Below are 22,455 nucleotides of genomic sequence, written 5' to 3'. Positions count from 1 at the left end.
ACCAAAAATCAATGTTTTTACTCTAGTGTTTCTGTTTGCATTTGACGAGCAGAAAGACTTCAAACCAATGGAGTGAATTCCTCTGCAGTGTATAGGGAACATCATGCTATATATCAGTTTGTCTATCATGTATTTTCATAATTCTTAGGTCAGGGTATGACCCTGTAGGACAGACCATTTTAAAACATTTTTATATGTTCAGTACAGTGAACACACTGTGCTGCCAGGCATGCAAAGCACTGCCTGAATCTGGGCTGGACCTGACCCTGAAGTCCCCCAGTGCTCAGGTAAACCCTGCAGCCCATGCCACCCCTCTGCATGGCTCTTGTTAAAGAACTTTTATTGAAGGACATGGCACACATGATTTTCTATCCTAGCTCAGGGGACACAGAAAACTTCAGCTGTAGCTTTCCCACAATTCAAGAGCAGGATTATGGGTGCTCATTTCATGCATGTCTTGCAGACTCATTTCTTTTCCCTTCCATCTGTTGTTTGACTTCTTTTTTATTATGTTAGCAATCAACATGTAACCCATAGTGGGTTCCTTCCTTTGTGGGGCTCTGAACACAGCATTCCTTGCAGAGGGAGCATTCCACATGGGTGGCTCCCACTCACATTGTCTCTTACTGCAAGCAGGACTTTCATGCTGGTCTAACCCTGCCACAATGACTATCACATTAGCAGCTTTACATATTCATTGATCTGCAGAAGTGTTTTCTATTGCCATAAGGCCCAGAAACTTTGTGACAATGCATGAGAAGCAACAGAGAAAGGAAAGATCTTAAGAAGCAGTACATATTTCTTGTTCTACTATCTTATCTGGCAAAAAGGTAGCTCTCCAAGTTTATCTTGTCTAGTCTATAACAAAGACTTTTTTTTTTTTTTTATGAAATGTCATGTTGCTGGAAGATCTAATTTTTCTTTGATATGATAGCCCACACGCAATAACCGAATCTGAAAAAGCACAACATGGAGTAAATGCTTTGTAATGTATCTAAATGCAGCAGCTACCCAGTTTTGCTAGCACTTTATTTCAATTTAGACCAAGGGACAATTTTAAATGATTTGTTCCCAAGTATACAATTCAGAAAAATATGAGTTACTACGCAGAGCAGTATTTTGAATCAGTACTGTTAGTTGTCTTAGCTGAAATTCAACTTTGATGATATCCAAAGGTCCAATAAAATTTTTCATAGAAGAATCCCCTATTTGTAGAACATAATAAAATTGTTCAGCTGCTGCTCCAGGGCCACTGAGAACAAAAGAACGAGGTCTTTCCGGGAAGTTTATGTCACAGGATGCTTTTCAAACACTTTGTTACCTGAAAAATATCAAACATAACAGTTAAACATAATAGTATCTTTGATCTGTATTAGTAAGACAAAATATAAGGCTGTTTACTGCTAACGAGTAACGAGTTATGTGCTCATTAGTGTGTTCCATCAGGAAACACTGACAGTGATAGGCAAAAGGAAACAGTGTTAAATCCACACACAGCACATTTCATCTTCTATTATAGCCTGTGGTATAGGAAAAGGAAAAAAATGTTGCACACAACTACTTTAAAAACACATAGCAGAGCAAGAAAAGGAAGCATTTGTTTGATTTATTATATACTTTTTTTTTTTTTTTCCAATAAAGTTCACTTCCAAATAATACTAATGTCTTTCACATTGTGCTTTTCATTCCTAACTCACAAAGCACCCACCAAAGGAGGTCAGGATCATTTTACAAAAAACAAACATGAAGTGAAACCACCTCTCTGTTGTCACTGAGTAAGGCAGCACAGTCCCCAGCTCTGTTGACCGCTAGTGATAGGAACAAAGGATTAGAAAGGGCATCTTGTGTCATCAAATACAGCTTCTTACTCTTCAAATCAATTTTGCTCTAATAATGTCATGCAAGAGGCTTTGGGGTGCCTGATCTCTCATATAAACTCCTACAAATGCTCTTTCAAAGTCATCATCTCTTGTATATCCTCACCCATCCTGACCCTATTGTGGGACTCTACCCAAGGCCAAGGCATTACATGTCAGGGATTTGGGACCATTGCTCTGAAAACATGACCTATCTCAGACACTGGAGAATGAGCTGGAAATCTCTTTCCATGTCTATCTGCTCCAATTTCATACAACTCTCGGTGTTCCTTCCTAGGAAAAGAGCTTTACTAGGACAGAGAGCTTTGCCATGACAGACCTGGAGAGCGTTCCTGCAGCAGAGCCTGCTACAGCCTGGAGAGCCCGACAACTGCAGCTGACTACAGCTGTAAAAACCACGTCCTAATTCCCTGCACAAACTCACAGCACAGTTGTTACTACGGCATTAACTGGAGGCTTCCAGCAGCCCCAGAAGCTAACACAAATTGGGCATTTGGGTTTAACCATCCGCACTCCTGTCCTTTCATGTACAGACTGATATCCTGGCTAACAACAGAGCCTCAAATACACTCAGTCCAACATATTTCAAATGTCCATCACACCTCTCCTTTTTCAAATAACTACTTAACAGAGGAGTTATTAATGCCTTTCCACCTACACAGCCTAGATGCTGAAACTCACACAAAGGCAGCTCTTAAGCTTCGAGGTCACGTTCGAGTTGCTGTTATGAGTGTCTCTCTGGGCAGTTCTATTATGCAGCAGCTACAGTAATAGGATAACATGATACAAACCTCTGCTAATAATTCAACATGTAGTGGGCTTTTTGCTTGGTACCTTCAGTTTTGTACCTTCACTTCAGACCACGCTTAGAGCTGGCTTCACTACTCAGCAAATTATTTCAGCTTATTAAACACAAAGCTGTTACCCAACTGTTAGACAGGGGCACAGTCCTCGAACTTGTTTACCGGGGCTGCATGCAAGGCTTGGATCCTTGCTGCTGTTGTGGCTGCAACTCCCCAGCCGCCCACTTCTTTGTTTGATTGTCTTTTCTCACTGAAACATATGTTTCCCCATTCGATGGCATTTTGAGCAACAGTTTCCATTGTATGCCCCTCTTGACAGACAGCTTGATGGCAGCCTGTAAATTACTTGGCACGTGTTTTATGAATCTGTTCGAAGGAGGGTCTGGCTGCTTAGTGAATGCATCTTTTCACAGCTTTGGGGGCAAGGGATTAACACCATTTGGGCACAGGTTTAGGCATAAAAGTCCTTGACCACAGTTCATATCTTTATTTGATGCTCGGCACTATCCTGTACCTTGAGTCTTTTATTTGAGGTCCTGCAATACAGTGCCCATCAGTTGTGCTTGGTGTTCCCCATTTTTCTCACAGACAATGCGATGCATACAAAGTTTATGATGAATCAAGACACGATCATACTGAAAATACTTGGCATTTGATGGACAGCTTCAGTAAGCATTCAGGCTTCCAGATGCACAAGTTAAGAGAACATCCGTCCCTCTTTCAGCTTCCTTTGCTAACAGTAACACATTTTCTGCTTTGCTTTTATGCAGTAAAATCTTGTCTGTCTCTGGCCGTGACATTTCTACTGTAGCTATAATTACAGGATCCAAGCAGTGCAGTATGGAATTCATGTACCCTTTACAGCTGAATTAAATGGCCACCTATGGGGAAATGGAAGTCCGGAGAATGAGATACATAACTTTTAGCACAGTAGCACTTAAAACCTCAAAATAGAGCCCTGGAACAGCTGTGAGAATGACATTATGTTTATGCTGGCCTCCTGCAAGAGGAAGACATTTCACTTATAGCCACAGCTAACTGTATTGCATCTTTGTTTTCATAAGAATAATGCTACGCTTCAACCAGAAGAATAATCAGCCTTGATGGTGAGGATGCTGCACATTAATACACCACATTTACCTGGGGAAAGCCTTTTCTCCTCTGAGCCATCTAGGGTGGGCATTACTGCCAAGACACAGTCACTGTACTTCTCCTGGCTGGTTACATCTTCCCTTGAAGAGATAATTTAACTGCTGTGCATAAACCTCCCTGCTGCAGAGGTGGTGGCTCTGGATGTTTTACACTTCAAAAATACCAGCAAGGGCCAGATTATGTTTGTCTGTGGAATTTCTGTTGATATTAACTTTCCTTCCATTCCATTGAAATGACAAGAAGATTACTTTATATGTACTCACTGCAGGAAAAAAAAGAATTTTGGGTGAAAAAGCATAGACCCTATGATCCAATTCATCTTCTCTTTGCTATTTCCAACTACTTAAAGCATAATGTCACACTGAAACACACATTTGGAGTTCGGCATTCTCTTCTGACAGATTGTTATGATGTTTGCCAAGGTGACCTTCATAAAACATGTTTCTTTTGAAGCTTATATTTCACTTTCAGGCCATAATAGTTTCACACAGACAAGCAAACCATCAGCTCCTGCTCTCTAATTAATGGTTCTTGGAGACTGCTGAGTAGGGGATATAATTAATAGCACTTAAGTCTGGAGTGCAGAGAAATCTATGGCTGATTACTAGGGTATGTATTTACTTCAGGATTATATGCAAACAGCTCCTAACAACAGCTATGAGCAGCTCTTGGGGAAGTCCCCAGGACCAGGCACCCCCTCGAGCCTTACTCCAGTATAAGCATTCAGAAACCTGCCTGCGTGTGAAGCAAGGCTCACATGGCTGATGGGTCCCTGCCGATGGTACCCATCTCCACTGCTTCCCTTTTCCCTATAGGGAGGACCACAGTACATTGTATTTCCTACAGTTGCATGGTTAATTTTCCTGCCAAGGGCTGCCTACAGTGGAGAAGTACCTGTTGTAGAAAATAGTTCTGGCTGTGCCTGTGCTCTTGCATCTTCCTCAGAAGATGACCTGTGCCTTGTCCCACACAGCCCACGTGCAGCATCTTCTGGGGGTAGACTGGCTGTGTACACACAACACATGTCCCACATCCACTCTGTGGATCCATTCCTAGGCATAACCATCGTTTTGTGGTTTTATTCAGCATGAAGTGCCAAAAATAATGGGAGGGCTTTTATTGGAGTAGAGCAACCAAGGTGTTGAGAGTCATCTTATCACACTTGCCTATATTTAAGGAAAGTGATGTGATTGCTCTGGTGCTTGCTCTCACAAGTGCAGCATGAAAGATGAGAGGTGCTGGAGCAAGACCAGATGCAAACCAAATTGCTAGTTTAAATTCCCTTTGGTCAGCTACTGTTAACAGTGGTAATTCCCCTGCTGAAGTCAACAGAACAGCATCTTTTCATGCATTTTGATACCTCAGTACAGAACAGGCAGTTGTGAGGCAGGAAGAGTGCTCTCAAAGAATGAGATAATCTCCTTCACAGTGGGGTGAAAAAATGAATAAAATTCATATACTCTGACAAAAGTTTAAAAGACTAGATTTTCCAGAAATGTTGGCAGACTGGGAATGAAGTGGAGAACTGACATTAGAAATCCTGCACCACTATGCGGTCCAAATTATTTTCAGAGATTTTAAAATGAATTTTGCATGTTGAATGACACAAAATATTCAGATGATTAAGCAATTAAAAGCTTTGGGATATTTGCAGCTCAAAAAGCACTAGGCAACAGAGTATCACTGCCAATCTCCTTTATGCAAAGGGACATTTTGACATCATACTTCAGACTGACTACTTTGCTAATGGCATAAAAGTGTTACTTTAGTTGTGTGTAAAATAGGAAAACTTCTACTGAAACTTGTGCAGCCTCGTTCTTTTTGCAGAAAACACAAACTGAAATTGCCTTTGAACAGAAATATTCTTCAAATCTTATCTGAAGGTTAGTAACTCTTTTAATCTTTAGCCTTTTTGATGGCATGTGTACCATAATTTAAAATGCACAAAACAGACTATCAAAACACCCAGCTATAGATAGAAAAAATTTAAAAGGCGCATCTGAAAACAGACTTAGAAATTAAGATACTGCATCCAGTCTTGCTGAGTAAGGACTCTTTCCCCGTGATTCTGCCTCAAAGAGCAACCAGTTAGCAAACACAACTAGCCATATGACAGCCAATGTGTGACTGGGAATGGCTCCTGAAGAGGTCAAATCTTGGTATTATTAAGTGAGAGCAATGACATTTTAAATATCCTTTCCACAGATTTTTTTTTTTTTTTCCTTTTCTTATCCTTCTTCAGATTAACATGAAGTTCTGTTGAACTTCAGCTCTGTAAAGGCACTGCTGTGAGCAGCCCTGTAGAGCCTACCCATGCTGGGGGTGTTCAGGAAGCAACAAGTCTTTCTGAGGAGATAGGATACAGTGGGGTTGAGAGATAAAGGGAAAGACCAGGAACACGTGGAAAACCCAAATTAATTCCCTGATCTCATTTTCTCCTACTCTAGGCAATCATACACTCAAGTGAATTATTTTAAGACAAGTATTTTCTTAAAGCTTTAAGCTTAGCAAGGCTAAATGGGGTTCATTTCTTTAATCAAGTAGTTGGATATCTCCAGCCATTGGGGGACTGGTGTAGAAGCACTCTGCATTAGCTACCCAACCCACCAAGAGCAATCAGCACCAACATATGTAGTAGAAAGAGAATTGAGATCTTCTTGCCTTATTCAAGTGTTTCTTATCAAAAAGAAAGTCATCTAAAATTGATCAGAATCTATAAATACAGATAAAAAGGCGCTCCCGTACCTAACAAGTCACACAGGAGTTGTGACAGTTGAGGGACTTGTGATTAATGCAAGGGTAGCTAGGAAAGCTGAGACACTGCTCAGTCTCCAGGCTAATCTAGCTGAGCGGGGCTTCTTTGAACAAAACAGTTAAGTAGGAAAATAATGCATGAGGCCTTAAAATTGCCATTTATTGGCTGCAGAACACTCACATTCAGCTCTTTCTGACTCTCTCCTTGCTGCATGAAAAAACTCAAGTCAAATAGTGTCCAGGTAAACTTATAAATGACAAAATAAATCCTTTGTAGGTGGAAAAAAAAAAAAAAAGAAGAAATAGCTTTCAAGGAGAATGCATATAACCTTGTTAATTTGCCAAGAGTTTTCAATCTTCATCATTTTAGAAGCAAGGTTAAGAGAGTAGGTAAAGGCTGAGAAATTCAGAAGATGCTCAGATATACCTTCAGAGGTTCAGAGCCTTAAACCTCAGAAACAAAACACCATCAGGGAGAAGAGATTGGCAGTGATGCCTTGCATTGGAAACCAAGGATTGGAAGGACTGCTTGTACTAGACAAAAATACTCTCATGATAATGATGCTGCTGAGATTTAATTTACCAGCCTGTTCTAGGAGAGGTAATGACCTTAATATCATGGAGAACTTATCAAGAGGTCATCCATATAGAGACACACTGATTTATTTTCATAATAAATGGAAATAAAAGTCCAGCCACATGTATAAATTCATTTCTGCAAGCCAATTTCATCTATCCAGCTTTGCGTATCGTATCAGAAGAGCCTAAGAACACCTTATTGATATGTGGGAACCCAATTCCAACTCCTTTACAAATCTCTCCACAAATATACTTCAGATTCATTTCTAATCAGACAAAAAAAATAATCCCAGACCTACCAAATATATAATTAGGAACATCACTACATTGGAATAGGGATAGGGCGTTTTATTGTAAGTACTATTCATTCGCTGCTGCGGCATAGATGAAGCACTACATAATGCCTGTTAGTAGAGAAGAGTACTCACATGTGTCTTACCTAAAGATATAGTATTTCTGGCTGAGTTGCACATCTCTGAGATATGGAAAAACTGGGTATCTACAAGCAAATCCAGTAGTCACTGGAAATTTGACTGTGTAGGCCAAACTTTGATATCCCTAGGTCCCCAACAGTATCAGTCCCAGAAGCCAAGGACAATTTTCCTCCACCCATGTGAATTACGTGTGTTTCACATCTTTATCTGTGCCAGTCTGCAGAGGTATTGGCACAGCTAATTTGTCTGGAGAAGCTGGTGTTTTTGCTGCAAAGTATGTTCATCGTGCAAGAAAAAAATGGAAAGAAGAGTCCAATAAACCAGCCCAAATGTTGAGGACAGAATGGCACAGGAGACAGAGCTGTGATGCACATACGCCACATGTGTCATGTAGTTTAGCTCAAGATTTGTCAAGCTGGGCTGTGAGCAATGAGTCACAGGCAGATTAGGAGGGATATTCATGGGATTTGGGTTCTTCAGAGGAAAAAAATATGAAAAATTACAGAAATGAGACTGCTAGATGATGGCAAACAACATATGGGGAACAGTGGAGAGGGAACTTTTGGCATCATTGCTGCAGCATACATCCCAGTGTAACTCACATCAATCTCTGGGGGCCAGTTTGTTTCTATTGGAAGAATTTGGCTTCTGGGACTTCAGGTACAAAATGAAAACCTCTCAGTTTCTAGTGCACCAATGTTAACACCTGCCAAGTGTTTCCCTCTTTTCTGTTCTCCCCTATTTATTTTTTTTTCCTTCTTCTAGGGCCATGGAAAAATCCAGCAGAACAAGCTGTTTTCCAGTAGGCTTAATTTTGAAATTGAATTGACAAGATTATTTAAGATTTGCAGGAAGAAGTTAGCATTTGCTTATTCCACTCTATAGTCTGTATTCTGCTGGGATTTTATACATATAAGTACACATGTATGTTCGGCTGTACACAGCAGTTTAACTCGTGCCATGGCTATTTCCTGTTCTAAAAACACAAGGAGGATATGTTAGGACAGGCGTTCCTCTGAAGTAACTTCAGATGATTCTGATTTCCAGGTGTGTTATTTTTCACTCTCTGGGAACTAAAAGCTTTAAGATGGTGCTTATTTGTTTGAGAAGGAGGATGTTATTTCAGCCACTGTTGGAGTATTGTGTCCTTTTAGGAAAAAACACGAACAAAAAAAAAAAAAAGAGCTTTTTAGGTTTCATTCTACATATTCTCATGTGTCCTTAAGAATCCTATGGAACACCCAAGAGTTCTGAGTGTTGCAGGAATAACTTAATGCGCAAACCATTACCTCTAATTTTCTTGGAAATACTTCTTCAGAATTGCTGCTTCAGCTGCCATTTCTTCCTCTGTTCTCCATTTGTCAGGGGAATCCTCTTTGTCATGTTGTTGCAACTTTAAGGAAGGAAGAAAAAAAAAGTTGGTAATTTTTTTTTTTTTCTTTCTCTAATTTTATTGTCAAAATCAAGACCTGCCTCTCCAAGTAATCAAGATATCCCATGTATTTGTGGGATGGAGGAACCCAGTGGTAGAAAGATGAAGGGTAAAGGTTACTGGTTTAGAGTGAAGACAACAGTAGGATTAGATAACTGTCTCTGATGGATTCATGAAGAAAATGCAAGGTACAAGGGTGAACAACAGGCAGTGACAAAGTTCACCTTTGTGAGCTGATGGTCAGATACCTTGGGAGTCTTTGATGCAAAGCTGGTAGGTAACAGGATGACAAATGCTCTAGTAGTTTGAAGTGGCCATTACATCAGTGGAGTGGTCTAGGCAGAAGCCGCCTGGACACCTTGCCAGTAATTCATGTAAAATGTTCTCTTTTTTCCTCTTCCCATGGGGCCAGCTTTCTCATCAAAGACCTATTGTGATAACAAGGCCCTGTTGCAGCTGTTTCCCATCAGCAGTTTATACCAGCAGTTTTCAGAAGAGATACACTCCCTCCCTGCATGCAAGTTATTAGTTCTTCCTTGCCCTTGTTGAATGTGAGATATGTCCGTACTCTTGAAAGAAAACTTCTTTTAAGCACAATTTCACCAGTGATTTAGTGGGGAAAAGGATCAGAAGTATATGAAACACTTAATTTTTGAATCTACCTTGCATAATATGCCAACAAAAATAAGATCTATCCCATATGAAGTATTAAGTGATATTATCCGAGACCTGAAAATTTCAAACACATCCTTTGCTTCTCTAGAAGGGAGAGTCCTATTTTATGACAAATATAAAGTTGTATCACTTGAGTATCTATTTGTACACATGTATATTGAAAGAATCCCTGCAACTCATCAAGGGAAGACTACATTAACAACAGGCAGCAGAAACGTTTGCTTTAATTGCTGAAGTATCAAGAATTCCAGTGTGTCTCTAGGTACAGAGACAAGTACAGATCGAATTAACAGTGTCAGTACTTCTGAGGAACATAACATCTACTCTTTGTTAATGTCACAAAAAAAAAGTTGGAAGCTAAATGAATTTACACCTTTTATTCCTGGAAAAGTTTTAGTACAGAAGATGAAGCAGTTAAAAACAGAGATGAAACAACATTGTACCTGCCAAGCAAACTTCATTACTGTATATGGCATGTTTAGCAATAAACTAGGATTGTTAGCATATATCCAACTCACAAATACTTTTATTTGTGCTGTTTCTCCTACTCTAAATTTTGCTGCCAGCTATAGCTCTGTGCAGTTTTACACTCTACAACAGATTTCTTTCTGCTCAGCAGATGAAGCTGCATTAGAAAGCTATTTCCTTTCATGCCAATATGATACAATAGCTGTAGGCAAATTAAAGTGTATTACTGTTTGACTAGTATAGAACTAATCTTCATCGTTACATTAGCTCTAGGTATGTCATAAATCCATCTTGTAATAATGCTATAGAATTACGGAGAAAGATTTATGAACCACGAACAGGTACACTGTATACATGGCCAACATCACCCTCTGTGCCACTGTACACACCTGCATGGCATATAGGTACCACAGCTCAACTGGCAATGAGAGAGAGTTATGGGAAGCAGCACACATCACCTTATACTTTCCATGGACTGTAAATGCTCACACTTCACAAGACGATGCACTAGGATGAACCAAGTGGTGGTAAATCAATCATCTGTCAGAGGGGCGAGCTGATTTTCTAAAAAAGCAATATCTCGCTCATTCAACCTGGCATCAGCATGAGATACAGAAAGTGCTAGAAGGCAAGGGAGGGCAGCCCCTGTTCCTCTAGAGCTCCTTGCTTAACCTGCAAGAAATACTTTTTAGGGATGTGCTTTAACTGCTGATCTTCCTCACCATCCCATATCTGTACAATCCGGGTGAGAGCCAACTAATTTTTAAGTAACTAATTTAAACTAAAAAAACAACAAACTGATTTCCCTCTTTCCTCTCCAGTCAGAGAGAAAAGCTGGAGAGCTTGAACTGACATCCCTACTCAGAGATATTCAAACACAGACCAGACGAAGTCTGTAATAGTTTCTGTAGGACCATTCTACTACTGCAAACTGAAAAAAATAAAAACAACCAACCAAAAAAAAGCAATAAAATCTTATCCAGAGATCTTATCCATCTCCCTGACATGATTTTGAGTCATTTTGCGTAGATTTAGCTAGAAAACTGGAACAGACGTGGAGATAGACTGAACCACATCCTCTCAAAACCACTCCCAATGCCTTCAGTAAGGCTCCCAGTGCTCTGTGGTGGGTAATGGAAGACTTAACGGCCCTGAAGCCCAGATCCCTGCAGATGTGGTGCAGAAGAGTGCGGTAGGATAGCCTGTCCTCAGCATTATTCTGGTAATCTTGGCCAAAGTTGGCCAATTAAAGACTAAAATATACAAACCGTATGCTAAGTGAAAGACAGAAAAATTTGGATGAAGTAAGTGACAAAGAAAAAGCTATAAGATTTGGGTGAGCCTGGCCGGACAGGCTAAACTGCAAGGAATGAACCTCCATGGTATTTTACACCAGTATAAGCTTCATGATCTAGCCAGAATCAAATTCTTTCCATCCATGCTGTACCCCAGGAAGGAATCAACATTTCTTGGTACCTGGGCAGCAATTCATGCAAGACATGGCAGAGGCACTGGGAGTGGAGTTTGCCTACAGGCAGCCTTACATCCCTGCAGGTCAGGGAGCAAACCAAGGTGTGTTGCAGTCTACTAATCATTTTCCATAGAGATCCAAGCTAGCTACCATTTGAAAAACTGCTGGTACATAATGGAACAGAAAAACAGAACGGAAAGGTGATGCAAAAGAACCATGACAGACAGACAAGATGCTCTGCTGCAACTCTGGGAGCCCCAAATTCTCTGAAACCAAATGCAAACCTATTGTGGCATTACAGGAATACCTCAAAAATGCAACTAACAAAAAGGTAAGCAATGAGATTAGCACAGCTCAAATAACTCTGAAAGAACAGGATAAGGTGGAAGAACATGAATGTTTCTTTTAGACAACTTTTATTATGCTGTTAACTTTTTCTTGTAATATTCTAGGCAAATGCTGAGATGCCCATTAGTCAATTCTCTAATTGCCATTACCCAAATCACATGCTGTATCTGGTTCAACATTCTTCAAGCACTAAGACTTTTTTTTTTTTTTTTTAATAACTTAGCACATCATCTTGCCTCGCAGTACAAATAAATGCACTATTTCTAAGAGAAGCCCTTCTTCAAGCAGATCATTACTGATGTCTGACTTCTTGGGCTTCTTGATAAATTATCCTCTTCTTTCACCTCAAGCAGAAAATGCTCTTCCACCAATAATCTATGACTGTCAGTCTTGATTACTTGTAAACAGTGAAGCTCTTTGAATATTTCTGCTTGTGAAAAGCGTTCATTTTCTCACTCATGTCTCCCAGTGTGAGATGCTGGCAGACCTGACAGCTGTGCTTTATGTTATTTTATTAAAGTTGTTAGTGCTGCAGAATGGTCTACGTTTTTATCACTGCAATTCTTAAGGGAAACACAATATTGTTTTATAACACATTCGCATTGGGGAACCTTTGATTCTTGCCCTTTGTGGAGGAGCCCAGAATTCACAATGCATTATGCTATTGTGAACCCAGGTCCAGGACTGTCGTTTGCTTGAAATGACATCTATATAATGGTTTGCTCTACTTATGCCATAACACAGGTGGCTTTTCTGCTGGTGTTAACATAGAGCACTAGCTAGAAGTATTGGAAAAAAAAAAAAAGCTCTAGTGCTAATTAACATTGTCAGTCTCAGTGAATATTTACTGTTGATACTTAAGAGTTTAGTATCTTCTGGTACATATAACTAAAAGAAAAGTCATGGTGGTGGAGAGTAATTACACCAAACTACTGCAATACAAAAAAACTCAACTGCTTCATCAATTACGCAATATAACATTGTCAAAACCAGCAGGAAAAAAAAAAAACAAACACAAAACCAGAACAAAACACACCAATATTTGCTAGTAGTTTGGATCAGATGTCAGGCATTACCTAGCTGGTATTGTTTGTTATTACAAATATACCTTGGGTTATTTAGTTTTTTTCTCTGCTAACCTCCCCCACTTTGGTGAAATCTGCAGAGTAATATTTCAGCACTGGATTAACATGTAAACCATGAGGAGGATAAGAGTTTCCTCTCTTTAGTGACAACCCATTTCCAGAGACTGGTGACAAAAACTGCTGCACAAACCTTGTCCTCCAACTCCCTTGTGGACCTAGAGCTGTGTGATAAAAACACCCCCACAGCACATCCCTGATCTTTTTCTCACACTGCAGCAAGCAGCTGCAGCGGGGCTTGATCCTGGGCATCTTACCTGAGGAAAAAACCATGTAGGACTGAGCTGGCTATAGCTCCTCAGCCATTTGGTGACACTAAGGACCTCCTACTCCTGCTACTGACTTCCTCACATGCTACCTCCACATTAATTTCTCTGTTGCTTTCTTCACCCTTTTCTCCTTGGACTTGTCCTTCTTTTCCCCTCATTTTTTATTTTTATTTTTTAATTTAGCTTACATCCTCCTAGTGAGGCTTCATTTTCACCCCTCCCCATAATGTAATTAACTGTGACATTTACTGCTATCATCTGTACCTCCTGCTACACTCTACCCTTTTCCTCAAGCTCTGCTGTCTTCCTAAAGGAAGTGTAAGTTTTTTTTTTTTCTTTTTCTCCCATGGGCAGCCTAGCCTCCTCTGTGCCTCTTGTTGTGCTTTGAGTCTTGTCTGAACTAACAACGTAAAACAAAAGAATGACAGACAGTGGTTTCACAAAGCATTTTCTCAGGTACACTGTGATTGCTTTGTATCATTTGTTGAACACAATTGGCCCTAAATCCCATTTTACCTACCTGTGGGTTATCAGCCACAAGAGCTCCCAGCCCTGGGCATCTCCCGTTGCACCTGCTGCAGGCAGGGTCCCAGAAAGGGCAAAAACAGGCAGAGAACAAGCATAGCACATTCACCCTTGAACACAAGAGAGCACCCACAAGATAGTGTTAGTGCTATGTCAGAGCCCTGGCTGCCCCTCAGCACCTGCTACAGAATCAGGCCCTGTTTCTAAGCTGCCCTTGCTACAGTTCCCACTCCCCAGCTGAGCAGCCCAGGCACTTCAGAGCTTTCTGCATCTGTGGGCCTGCCTCCATACTTAATTACTGCTACAAGACTGCTGTAATTTAATTGCTTTAGTTTACAGTAAACACAGCAGAAAAAAAACACATCCTATTACTTCCTCATCTGCTGACTTCGCTTGGGATTCTATATTATATCAATATCTCCGTGAAACAAATACCTGATTGTGGTATTTTTACTTGCTGCATTAAATCCTTGTTATTTAACAAGATTAAGAAATCCAAATTACCTGTAATCTAGACAACAATTTTTAAAACTATCTACTGGAAAAAAATCCTTCAATTTTTTCACCACTTCTTTGTGCAATGCACTCTACCACAACTACTGATATTACCCCTGCAAAACACATTTCATTGGAAATCTCAGTTTATCAAAGCTGCATTTTAAAGGGGGTGTTTTACTTTTTCTTCCCATTGAGTCTTTCACAATATTTTTTCAAACTGCAAATATTTTTTCATTTGTATTGTTGTGCTTTGGATAAAGACTTGAACCTCATACTTCAACATGGACACGAGTAACTACACCCTTTTAGCAAAGCACTTAACTGTAGAATTTTGTGGAAACACAAAGGTTGAGTAAAAACTCCTAAGCACATGTGTTTAAGTGCTTCGCTAAAATAAAAACTGCAAAAAGTAGTTTCTAACTACTCTTCATATAAAAATAAGAAAATAAATACAAAAGGTATCTTAAGCAATTTGGCTTTGAAATATATTTGGCTTTTGACACTACCATAAGCAGAATGATGGTTATATAGAAAACACATCCACCGTTCAGTGAAATATGTAGATTGCACTCGGAAGAGCTCAAACCTTGACAGACTTCCAGTTTGGCTCCAATGGAGATAAAATTCTTGGAAAGTGAGCACATTACAAAGGAGATGCTTGAAGGAATATCTACTAGCGTATGAAGTTCTGCCAAGAACTTGGAAAACTGCTATTTACGGTCTGATAGAAATCCAAGCAAGAATCTATAAACATGTTTGGATACATTTTCTGCCATGCTTTAAAGTAGACAAAGTTGCCCAAAGTTGCCCATTATCCTCTCAGTTAACAGATAATGTTACAAGCACCTCTGCAGGTTTCCTCACCTGGGAAGACAAGATAGAGGGATGTGGGGAACTTCCTAAAGGCATTTCCTATGGAGAACTGCCTACACAAAAGAGGTGTTGCACAGAGTCCCGAGTAAGAAGTGGCAATGTCATCAACATGATAATGCTGGAGGAAACGTTATACTGTGAGCACAGCCTGCCATGCAACATTACTCATTTGGAAAAAGGCTATTTTTAATCAAGAAAAAGCACTTTAATCAAGGATGGAGTCAGTGATTCAAAAATTTCATGCAGGTGCATGTATTACTTGACTGAAAGCATTTTTCCCCAAAGGTCAGAGCTGCAGAGCGATGTGTCAGTCCCACCCTGGTAGCAGAGATAACCTCAGGGTGCCCATATCAGGCTGATGGATTCTGGCTCTCAACACAGGGAGTCTCAAAGTCAGAACTTCCCCCGCTAATCTTCTTAACTTCAGACAAATATTTACCCTACCCTAGGCACACTCAATAAGATTCATGACATGCCAAGGAAGACACATTTGTATTAAGGTGGTTGATTCAGTTTGTTTGCTATGTATTTTTTTCACCAGCACAAAGAAAATCAGCCGCGGGTCCCACAGTATCAGCACAGAGCTGGTTCAGCGTGCTGGGGGGACCCGAGCATGCCCAAACTCCTGGGGACATCTTCCCTCCTCACCACACCTCTGGGAAAAGCCTGCAATGACCAGAGCAGAGAGCAGATTTCTTCTCTTTTTGGGAATAAACATACGCCAACTAAACAGCTACTATTAAATAAAGCCCCCCTCCCTCCCCACCCCTGAACACTCCTGAAATTAAGAAAACATTCACTTCATGTGTCTTGGAGTAACTTATACTCTGAGTCACTCTCTCCACCAACTATAGGAATATTTTAAGATTTCAAATGTCAGAAATGACACATGCTGCATGCTGGAGGAAAACCCCATGTGGTTTCGAAGCCTGCTCTTCTCTGTGCTTCCAGGACCACTGTCTCAGGGGACCTCTCACCCAACAACAGAGTTCTCCAGGACGGTCCTGTCTGCTTTCCCTGATGGGATCACAGTACTGTCATGGGATTACAGCTACATCCTCAGGATGATCCATTCTTCCAACCATCCCCCAGGTACTTTAGCTTCCAGCCTTGCACATGCAAAGCTACCTTGCATCTGAGATGGCCTCCCCAGGATTTACGCGGCCAATACCATCCAGTAAGCAGGTACTAAAATAGGTTGAGGAATAAATTGCTCTCATTTAACATTCACTCTGAAAAAGATGGCTGCATTTATTATGCCGCATATTGTTTTATATACTGTTTTGTTATAATAAGTCATGTTTAAAATGTCATGACATTTAAATCAACAGCAATAAGAGGGAAACAGCAAAAAAAGAGAACAAGATGATCAAAAAGGATCTGAGAAAATCCTTGTGAAGTGTTATTGGGGTAAATACTGTAGATACAGTAAGAATAGTCACAAAGGAGCATAAAACTTAGGTATGAGATACCCACCCCAACGCTCCTGTGAGCCCTACAAGCTCTGTCAGGTCTCTGTGACCCTGCGGTTGTCCCCAGGTCCCATGACAGGGGGAGGGGTGCCACCACCAGCTGGGTGGTTGGGGCGGGCTGTGATCAAGGGACTTGGGTGCCCGAGACAAAACCATCATGGTGCTCTGCATCACCTTGTAGGTGCAGCCTTTCTCAGTGCTGTCCATTACCAATCCACCACAATACCCTGGAAAACTCAGTTGAATGTGTCCCTGGAATTTGATAATGCCATTTGTCTCAGTGAGGATCTTATTTCAATGCCTGGGCTAAGTTATATGAATTAACTTAGCATATAACATAAAAGCTTATTTTAATGCAGCTTCATAGCCTTTGAGGAAACACAGAGGCTGTCTACCACTGATGATCTACATGCATAATAGCATATTTTCACCACAAAGACTTTTGATGTTAAAAAGAAAATAACTCTGATCAGAGGAGCTACACTGTTACCGCAGATTCAATGCTCATCTTTTATACCAGGTTTGGACCCACATGCCAGCATCCCTCACCGCAGCCTCTGTGCTTCCTCACTCCCCGCCAAGGGAAAAAGCAACAACTGCAAGAACAAAACAGATGGCGAGGCAACGAAACATTAAACCCAATCCCAATACCTGAGCTGTACCATGAATATTTCACTGAGGCATGGGGTAGGAAAGACAACAAAATGACCTTTTCTGGCATCTTAAGGGATATCTAACCTTGTAATTGCTACAGACAGAGGACACACAAGATGGAGACCAAGACTATTTAACAGCTGTGTATATTTTTTTTTTTCAAAATTAGTATCTCAATGTTCCCATTATAACCTGCCAATAGGAATGACATTTACTCTTGCTCTGAGAAATGAAAGAAACTCTAAAAGACAGACTGCATTAAGAATCTATTGATATTCCACTGACCTAGTGGCATACAAGCCAGACAAGCTTTGTCAAGGGCAAATGCCCTAGAGTCTGAAAATTCATCTCTTAAAGTAGCAGTAAAGAAAAATGTTTCTTCAACGTCTAGAATATTTGTGGAGGCTTGCGCTTTCTTGATGTTATAATGGTAGTATACAACACTAGACCCAGACATAGGAGCACAGTTGGAGATTTCAGATGGTCATTAGCCTCTTCCAGTTTTGCTAATCAATTATTGCCACTGATTTTAATTAGGATGTTCTCTTCAGAGACATCACGTAGGCTTTTGCCCAGTTTATTTTTTCTTATTGTAAAATCATCAGAAAGGTAAGCTATCCATAACAGAATATGATCTAAGACTCCCTTTTGCAAGAGATGGGTGCAGAGGCTTTGAGCTGTGCAACAGGTCTCCATGCTGCCTTGTACTGGTGGGAAGACCCCGACAAGGGAAGGGGAAGGAGAACAAGGAACAACATGATATTGTTCAAGCATGCTCCTTCATCCCTCAAGATGAACCTCAACTTCCACACAAAATCAGATGAGAGCAAAATCACAGAGAAGGGCCCAAAACAAGGGCAACACAAGAGCCTTTACTTTTTTGGTGAAGCTCAGACTGGGAGAGCAGTGACTTCTTCAGGGGGTGGAGTAGCACAGGCTGCCTTCACTTTTGAGGAGGAGGAATATATTTGCTCCTATTCTAAGCTGCAATGTTGGCCTTCTGTTCAAATTCTTTTTCTGGGGAGTAAGACCACAGTTGTACCCGCACTGAAAAAGCAGGGATAGTATTATAGCCCAGGAATATAACCTTCTGCAATAGATTTCAGTGAAGGGACTGTGAATTTGGGTATAATCAATTTTAGCTAGATGCATATTGCAGTTAAGTCTGATAGCTTCCACTAGTAGGAAGGTCTTTTTGATGAAAATACACTGAAAAACAACTAAAAAAAAGTCAGTTACCATAGCCTATACTGCATCTTCTCAGACACCCCCATGTTTCTATATAGAATTCCTGTTCTAATTTACATATTAAATATTAATTGTTGTACAGATTTCAGTATCATTGCTTTTGGACAGAAATCTTATTGAAACCTTTGAGTGCACACGTTTTAGAAATATTCATCTGGAAAACTCACTGGAACTTCGTATCATTTGTGCCAGCTCTGCTCCTGTAACATTACACTGGCAGCCAGTCCCAGGCCTTCTCACCATAACTTGGAGGATATGCTTCAGAGCTATAGAAAATCCTACACTTCATGGATGGGGAGATCACAAACATAGCAGGGGTGGAGGGTAGAAAGGGTATGAAGATGGGAAAAGCTACCCAAAACTTCCCAGTTTTCAGAAAAAGCAATTTGGTTTGCTTTCATTTCAGTTTGTTCATGCATTAGGAAATGAGATCAACAGAAATAAAAGCAATTTCCAGCTGATATGAATAAAGCACGTGGCTACATTGAGAAGAGGTTGTACATTACTCCAGAAGCTCACCTCAAGTACTTGGAAATTAAATGCTGTGAGAACAGACATAGTCTGAGCTTGCATCATCTCAATTTGCCAAACTGGGAATTTGCAGGTTTCCTACCTACTTTTGAGGAGGAGGTTGAATGGGAATTGTGTTGTATTGTCATACTGTTGTGGACTGGCAAAATCATTTTATTCATTTAAATAAAGTCAACTTAAAGTCAGAGTAGGTTACCTTGATAATGAAACTTGTCTACAAGATCTGCTGCTACATTTTTTCATCTCCTGTCTTTTATTTCTTTTAACTAGCCTTAAACAAGATTCACGAAAAGATTGTGTTCTCAGTTTGTGTTTCCAGGGCTTAGTCTGTGCATGTACTGAGGTGCAGAAAGGTGCTCAAGCCCTCCTCATTCAGACGTGTAAGCATTATTACATTACATTTAATTGCAGAAGACACTGTCTCCACAGCTTTATTTCTTATATGACATCTTGTGAATTGCTTTTAAGAAAAGCCATTTACACGACCTCTATATATATGTAAACTAGTACTCTAATGTCACATTCTTGTTTGCACATAACCTTGTAGTCATGTCAGCTAATCCTAATGCAAAAAAAACAAGTGGCCCCTTCACATATTTCAGTTAGGAAACAAGAGCATGAGTTTTCCTAAAACAAAGTATTTGACTCATAATGTCTAAAATCTGTTTCACTGGAAAACCAGCATTTTGCCCATCATCTTCTACAAAGTTCAGCATCTTTGTCAGTGCTCATCTACTTGACTTCTTAATTGTCTATGTTCACTGGCTGTATCAAATGGAGTTTTCCTTTGCCTTTGCTGACTGTGTATTACATCTTTTAATCGGTATATATAATTACTTACCACAATCTGCCATGCCAGATTTTCTAAGCATTAGTCTAATTAACTTAAGCTTGATAATTATGTTTCAGATATCATAACTGTACACACAGAACTTGCAGATTATGCTGTTGGCTTAGCTGTTTCTGATAACATTTTTCTCCTATTCTTACTTTTCACTCTTCTTTATCTTTTTGTACTGGGTGGGAGCACAAGAGGAGCTGCTATTCTGTTTAAATGACTGGAGGTTTCTGTAAAAGCACGAACAGGTTGTTTATAATAACAAGTTCTCAAATAAGGCAACACAAATGAGAACAGATCCAAAATGGAAGGATTTCCATCTACTTATAAGTGTCAGCGAAAGAAGAAACTTGAGCTTCCAACAGCAGAAATTGTAGAGGATTCAAGCACAACCTACAGCATTTACTGGCCAATTACAAAAGTACTCAGACTTTCCACAGGTCTTCAGCCTCAGCTATTCTAATTATACGCCTGTTGGCGACAGCATGCCGCCAGGGAGGCAATAAATAAGTGATAACGTGCATGGGACCTGGCACACATACCTTTCCAGCACAGAAAGATCATCCCTCACGAAGTGATGCAGGCCATCTGGGCATATGAAATATGCAAGCCTGAGACCCTGAGTAAGAGTAAATAGATGCAGAGAACACTTATGTCACAGTAATAAATAAAGGAAAGCAAAAGAAATCTGTAACAGGCTATGGATTTTTATTTGGCTTTCTGACATAAAACATTTCTTCTCATTTCTGTCAATTCACTTCGGTATTCTGCCTTTACAATGGGGAACTTACCCTGAGCTGCTTGGTTTTCCTTTGTCCTGGATGAAGGCAGGAACATCACATCCCACTAACCCAACAGCCTCTGAGAGGCAGAGCCAGGAGGGCCAGACCTCTCTCCCTGTTCCCAAGGGTCCCACACAGGAGCGTGGAACCATCTTATGGACTGGAGCCCTGCAAGCCACATTTACAACCCAAAGGTGCTTAGACCATGATTTGTGTATTTAGGCTGCAAACCCACCGATATTCTATCTGTGGTAAAAGCCCATTTGCTTGAACATCAAACGCAGTGGTACGTAAACGTTGTCAAGCCCACTCAAAGAACCATGCTGATGTTGCATTTACTCCCAAGTCATTGGCAAGGACTTAATCAGCTATGAAACACTGAAACACTACTCAACCACTCCTATTTTTAACACAGACTTAATAGATATGGAAACAAGAACAGGAACAGGCAGTTCCTCTTGCTGAAATTCCTCTCATTCAAGGCCTTATTTTCAGGTGACTGAAGGGCTGTTACCCTTGACAGAAAAGATTACCAGCAGTCAAGGAAGTAATCAGAGCAGCCAATACATAAATAAGCATAGCATAAATCTGAATATTAGTAATTAGCATCTGATTCAATCTGACTAAGAGTGTTAGACCACTGTAGCAGCAATTCCTTATAGGAAACTATTTAACATTCCAATTATCTTTAATGAATTAACCTCAAAGTATGGCTGAGGTGCAACATCCTAAGAATCCCTTTGCTCATCTACAGTCCACTTGCAACTAATTTCACTTCACAAGCCTACCTCAATTAACATTTTTCTGTATTTCACACATGAATAACTGCAGTACTGAAATATGCAATCCTTTCTCAAATTCAATAGCTGAGATACCTTAATTTTTTTTTGATTCTACAAATGAAGGAAAATAATTTCCTGCTACTATCTCAAACCAATTAAAATTATTTTTGTACTGGCTTTGCATCTTCGATATATGTATGAACCAAGAAAGCCCAACAATTTTTCACATAATCATTGCTTGGAAATGATCTGTTATGCAGTACCCCAAAAACAAAAGGAACTTGCAACCAGCAAATTTTAAAATTGTTTTACATTTTCCATCACTAGAACGTTTAAAGAACGTATAAATGTTTTGTATTAAGAAAACTAAGTAGTTCTAAGCTAACTGAATTTAAAAGTCTTGGAAAATGTGATAGTTAATTGATAGTCCTGGAAGAAAATGAGAATACACTCGTACTGGCCAACGTACAATTACAGCAATGCAATTAATCACTGTAAAATACAGAACAACTTCATATAATACTGGGTGTGCTACGCAGCAGGGGTAGAATAAGATATCTAACTGCATGAACTCAGAGTTATCAAAAGATAACTAAGAGAAACCAGTGACCAGCCTCAAAACATCTGCAGAGCAGGGCAACAGCAGGACCTCATGACTCTCTTCTTCTGCTTTCCCTGTTTTTTTTTCCTGTGGTTTGTATAAAGAGACACAATGTCATTTAATATCCTTGCTTTAAGAGACACATGGTGAGGAAGCTCTTCCTTTGTGCCATGGTTGTAGTAAAAGGAGCAACATTTTCAAACAGATTATAGATCCGACGTTATTTTCCTTTTCACTGTATGTTTGC

General features: G+C 40.1%; 1 protein-coding gene across 3 annotated transcripts in view; it reads right to left on the bottom strand.

Annotated features, from left to right (window-relative positions):
* Positions 1-1,032: 1,032 nt before the first annotated feature.
* FHIT (fragile histidine triad diadenosine triphosphatase) overlaps positions 1,033-22,455 on the bottom strand; it is a 561,360-nt gene continuing 539,937 nt past the window's right edge. For 2 of the 3 annotated variants that reach the window (XM_082768094.1, XM_082768093.1), the window contains 2 exons: positions 8,889-8,992; positions 1,033-1,321 (listed from right to left, as the gene is read on the bottom strand). In XM_082768094.1, coding sequence (XP_082624220.1) covers positions 8,891-8,992 — 102 coding nt within the window. In that variant the 3' untranslated portion in view covers positions 1,033-1,321; positions 8,889-8,890. The remainder of the gene's footprint in view (positions 1,322-8,888; positions 8,993-22,455) is intronic. The other variant, XM_082768095.1, reaches the window with a different exon arrangement.

Source organism: Aythya marila, assembly GCF_965140915.1.
Source record: "Aythya marila genome assembly, chromosome: 10".
In the NCBI taxonomy this organism is placed as follows: domain Eukaryota; kingdom Metazoa; phylum Chordata; class Aves; order Anseriformes; family Anatidae; genus Aythya; species Aythya marila.
This window is presented reverse-complemented; position numbering and strand designations above follow the sequence as displayed.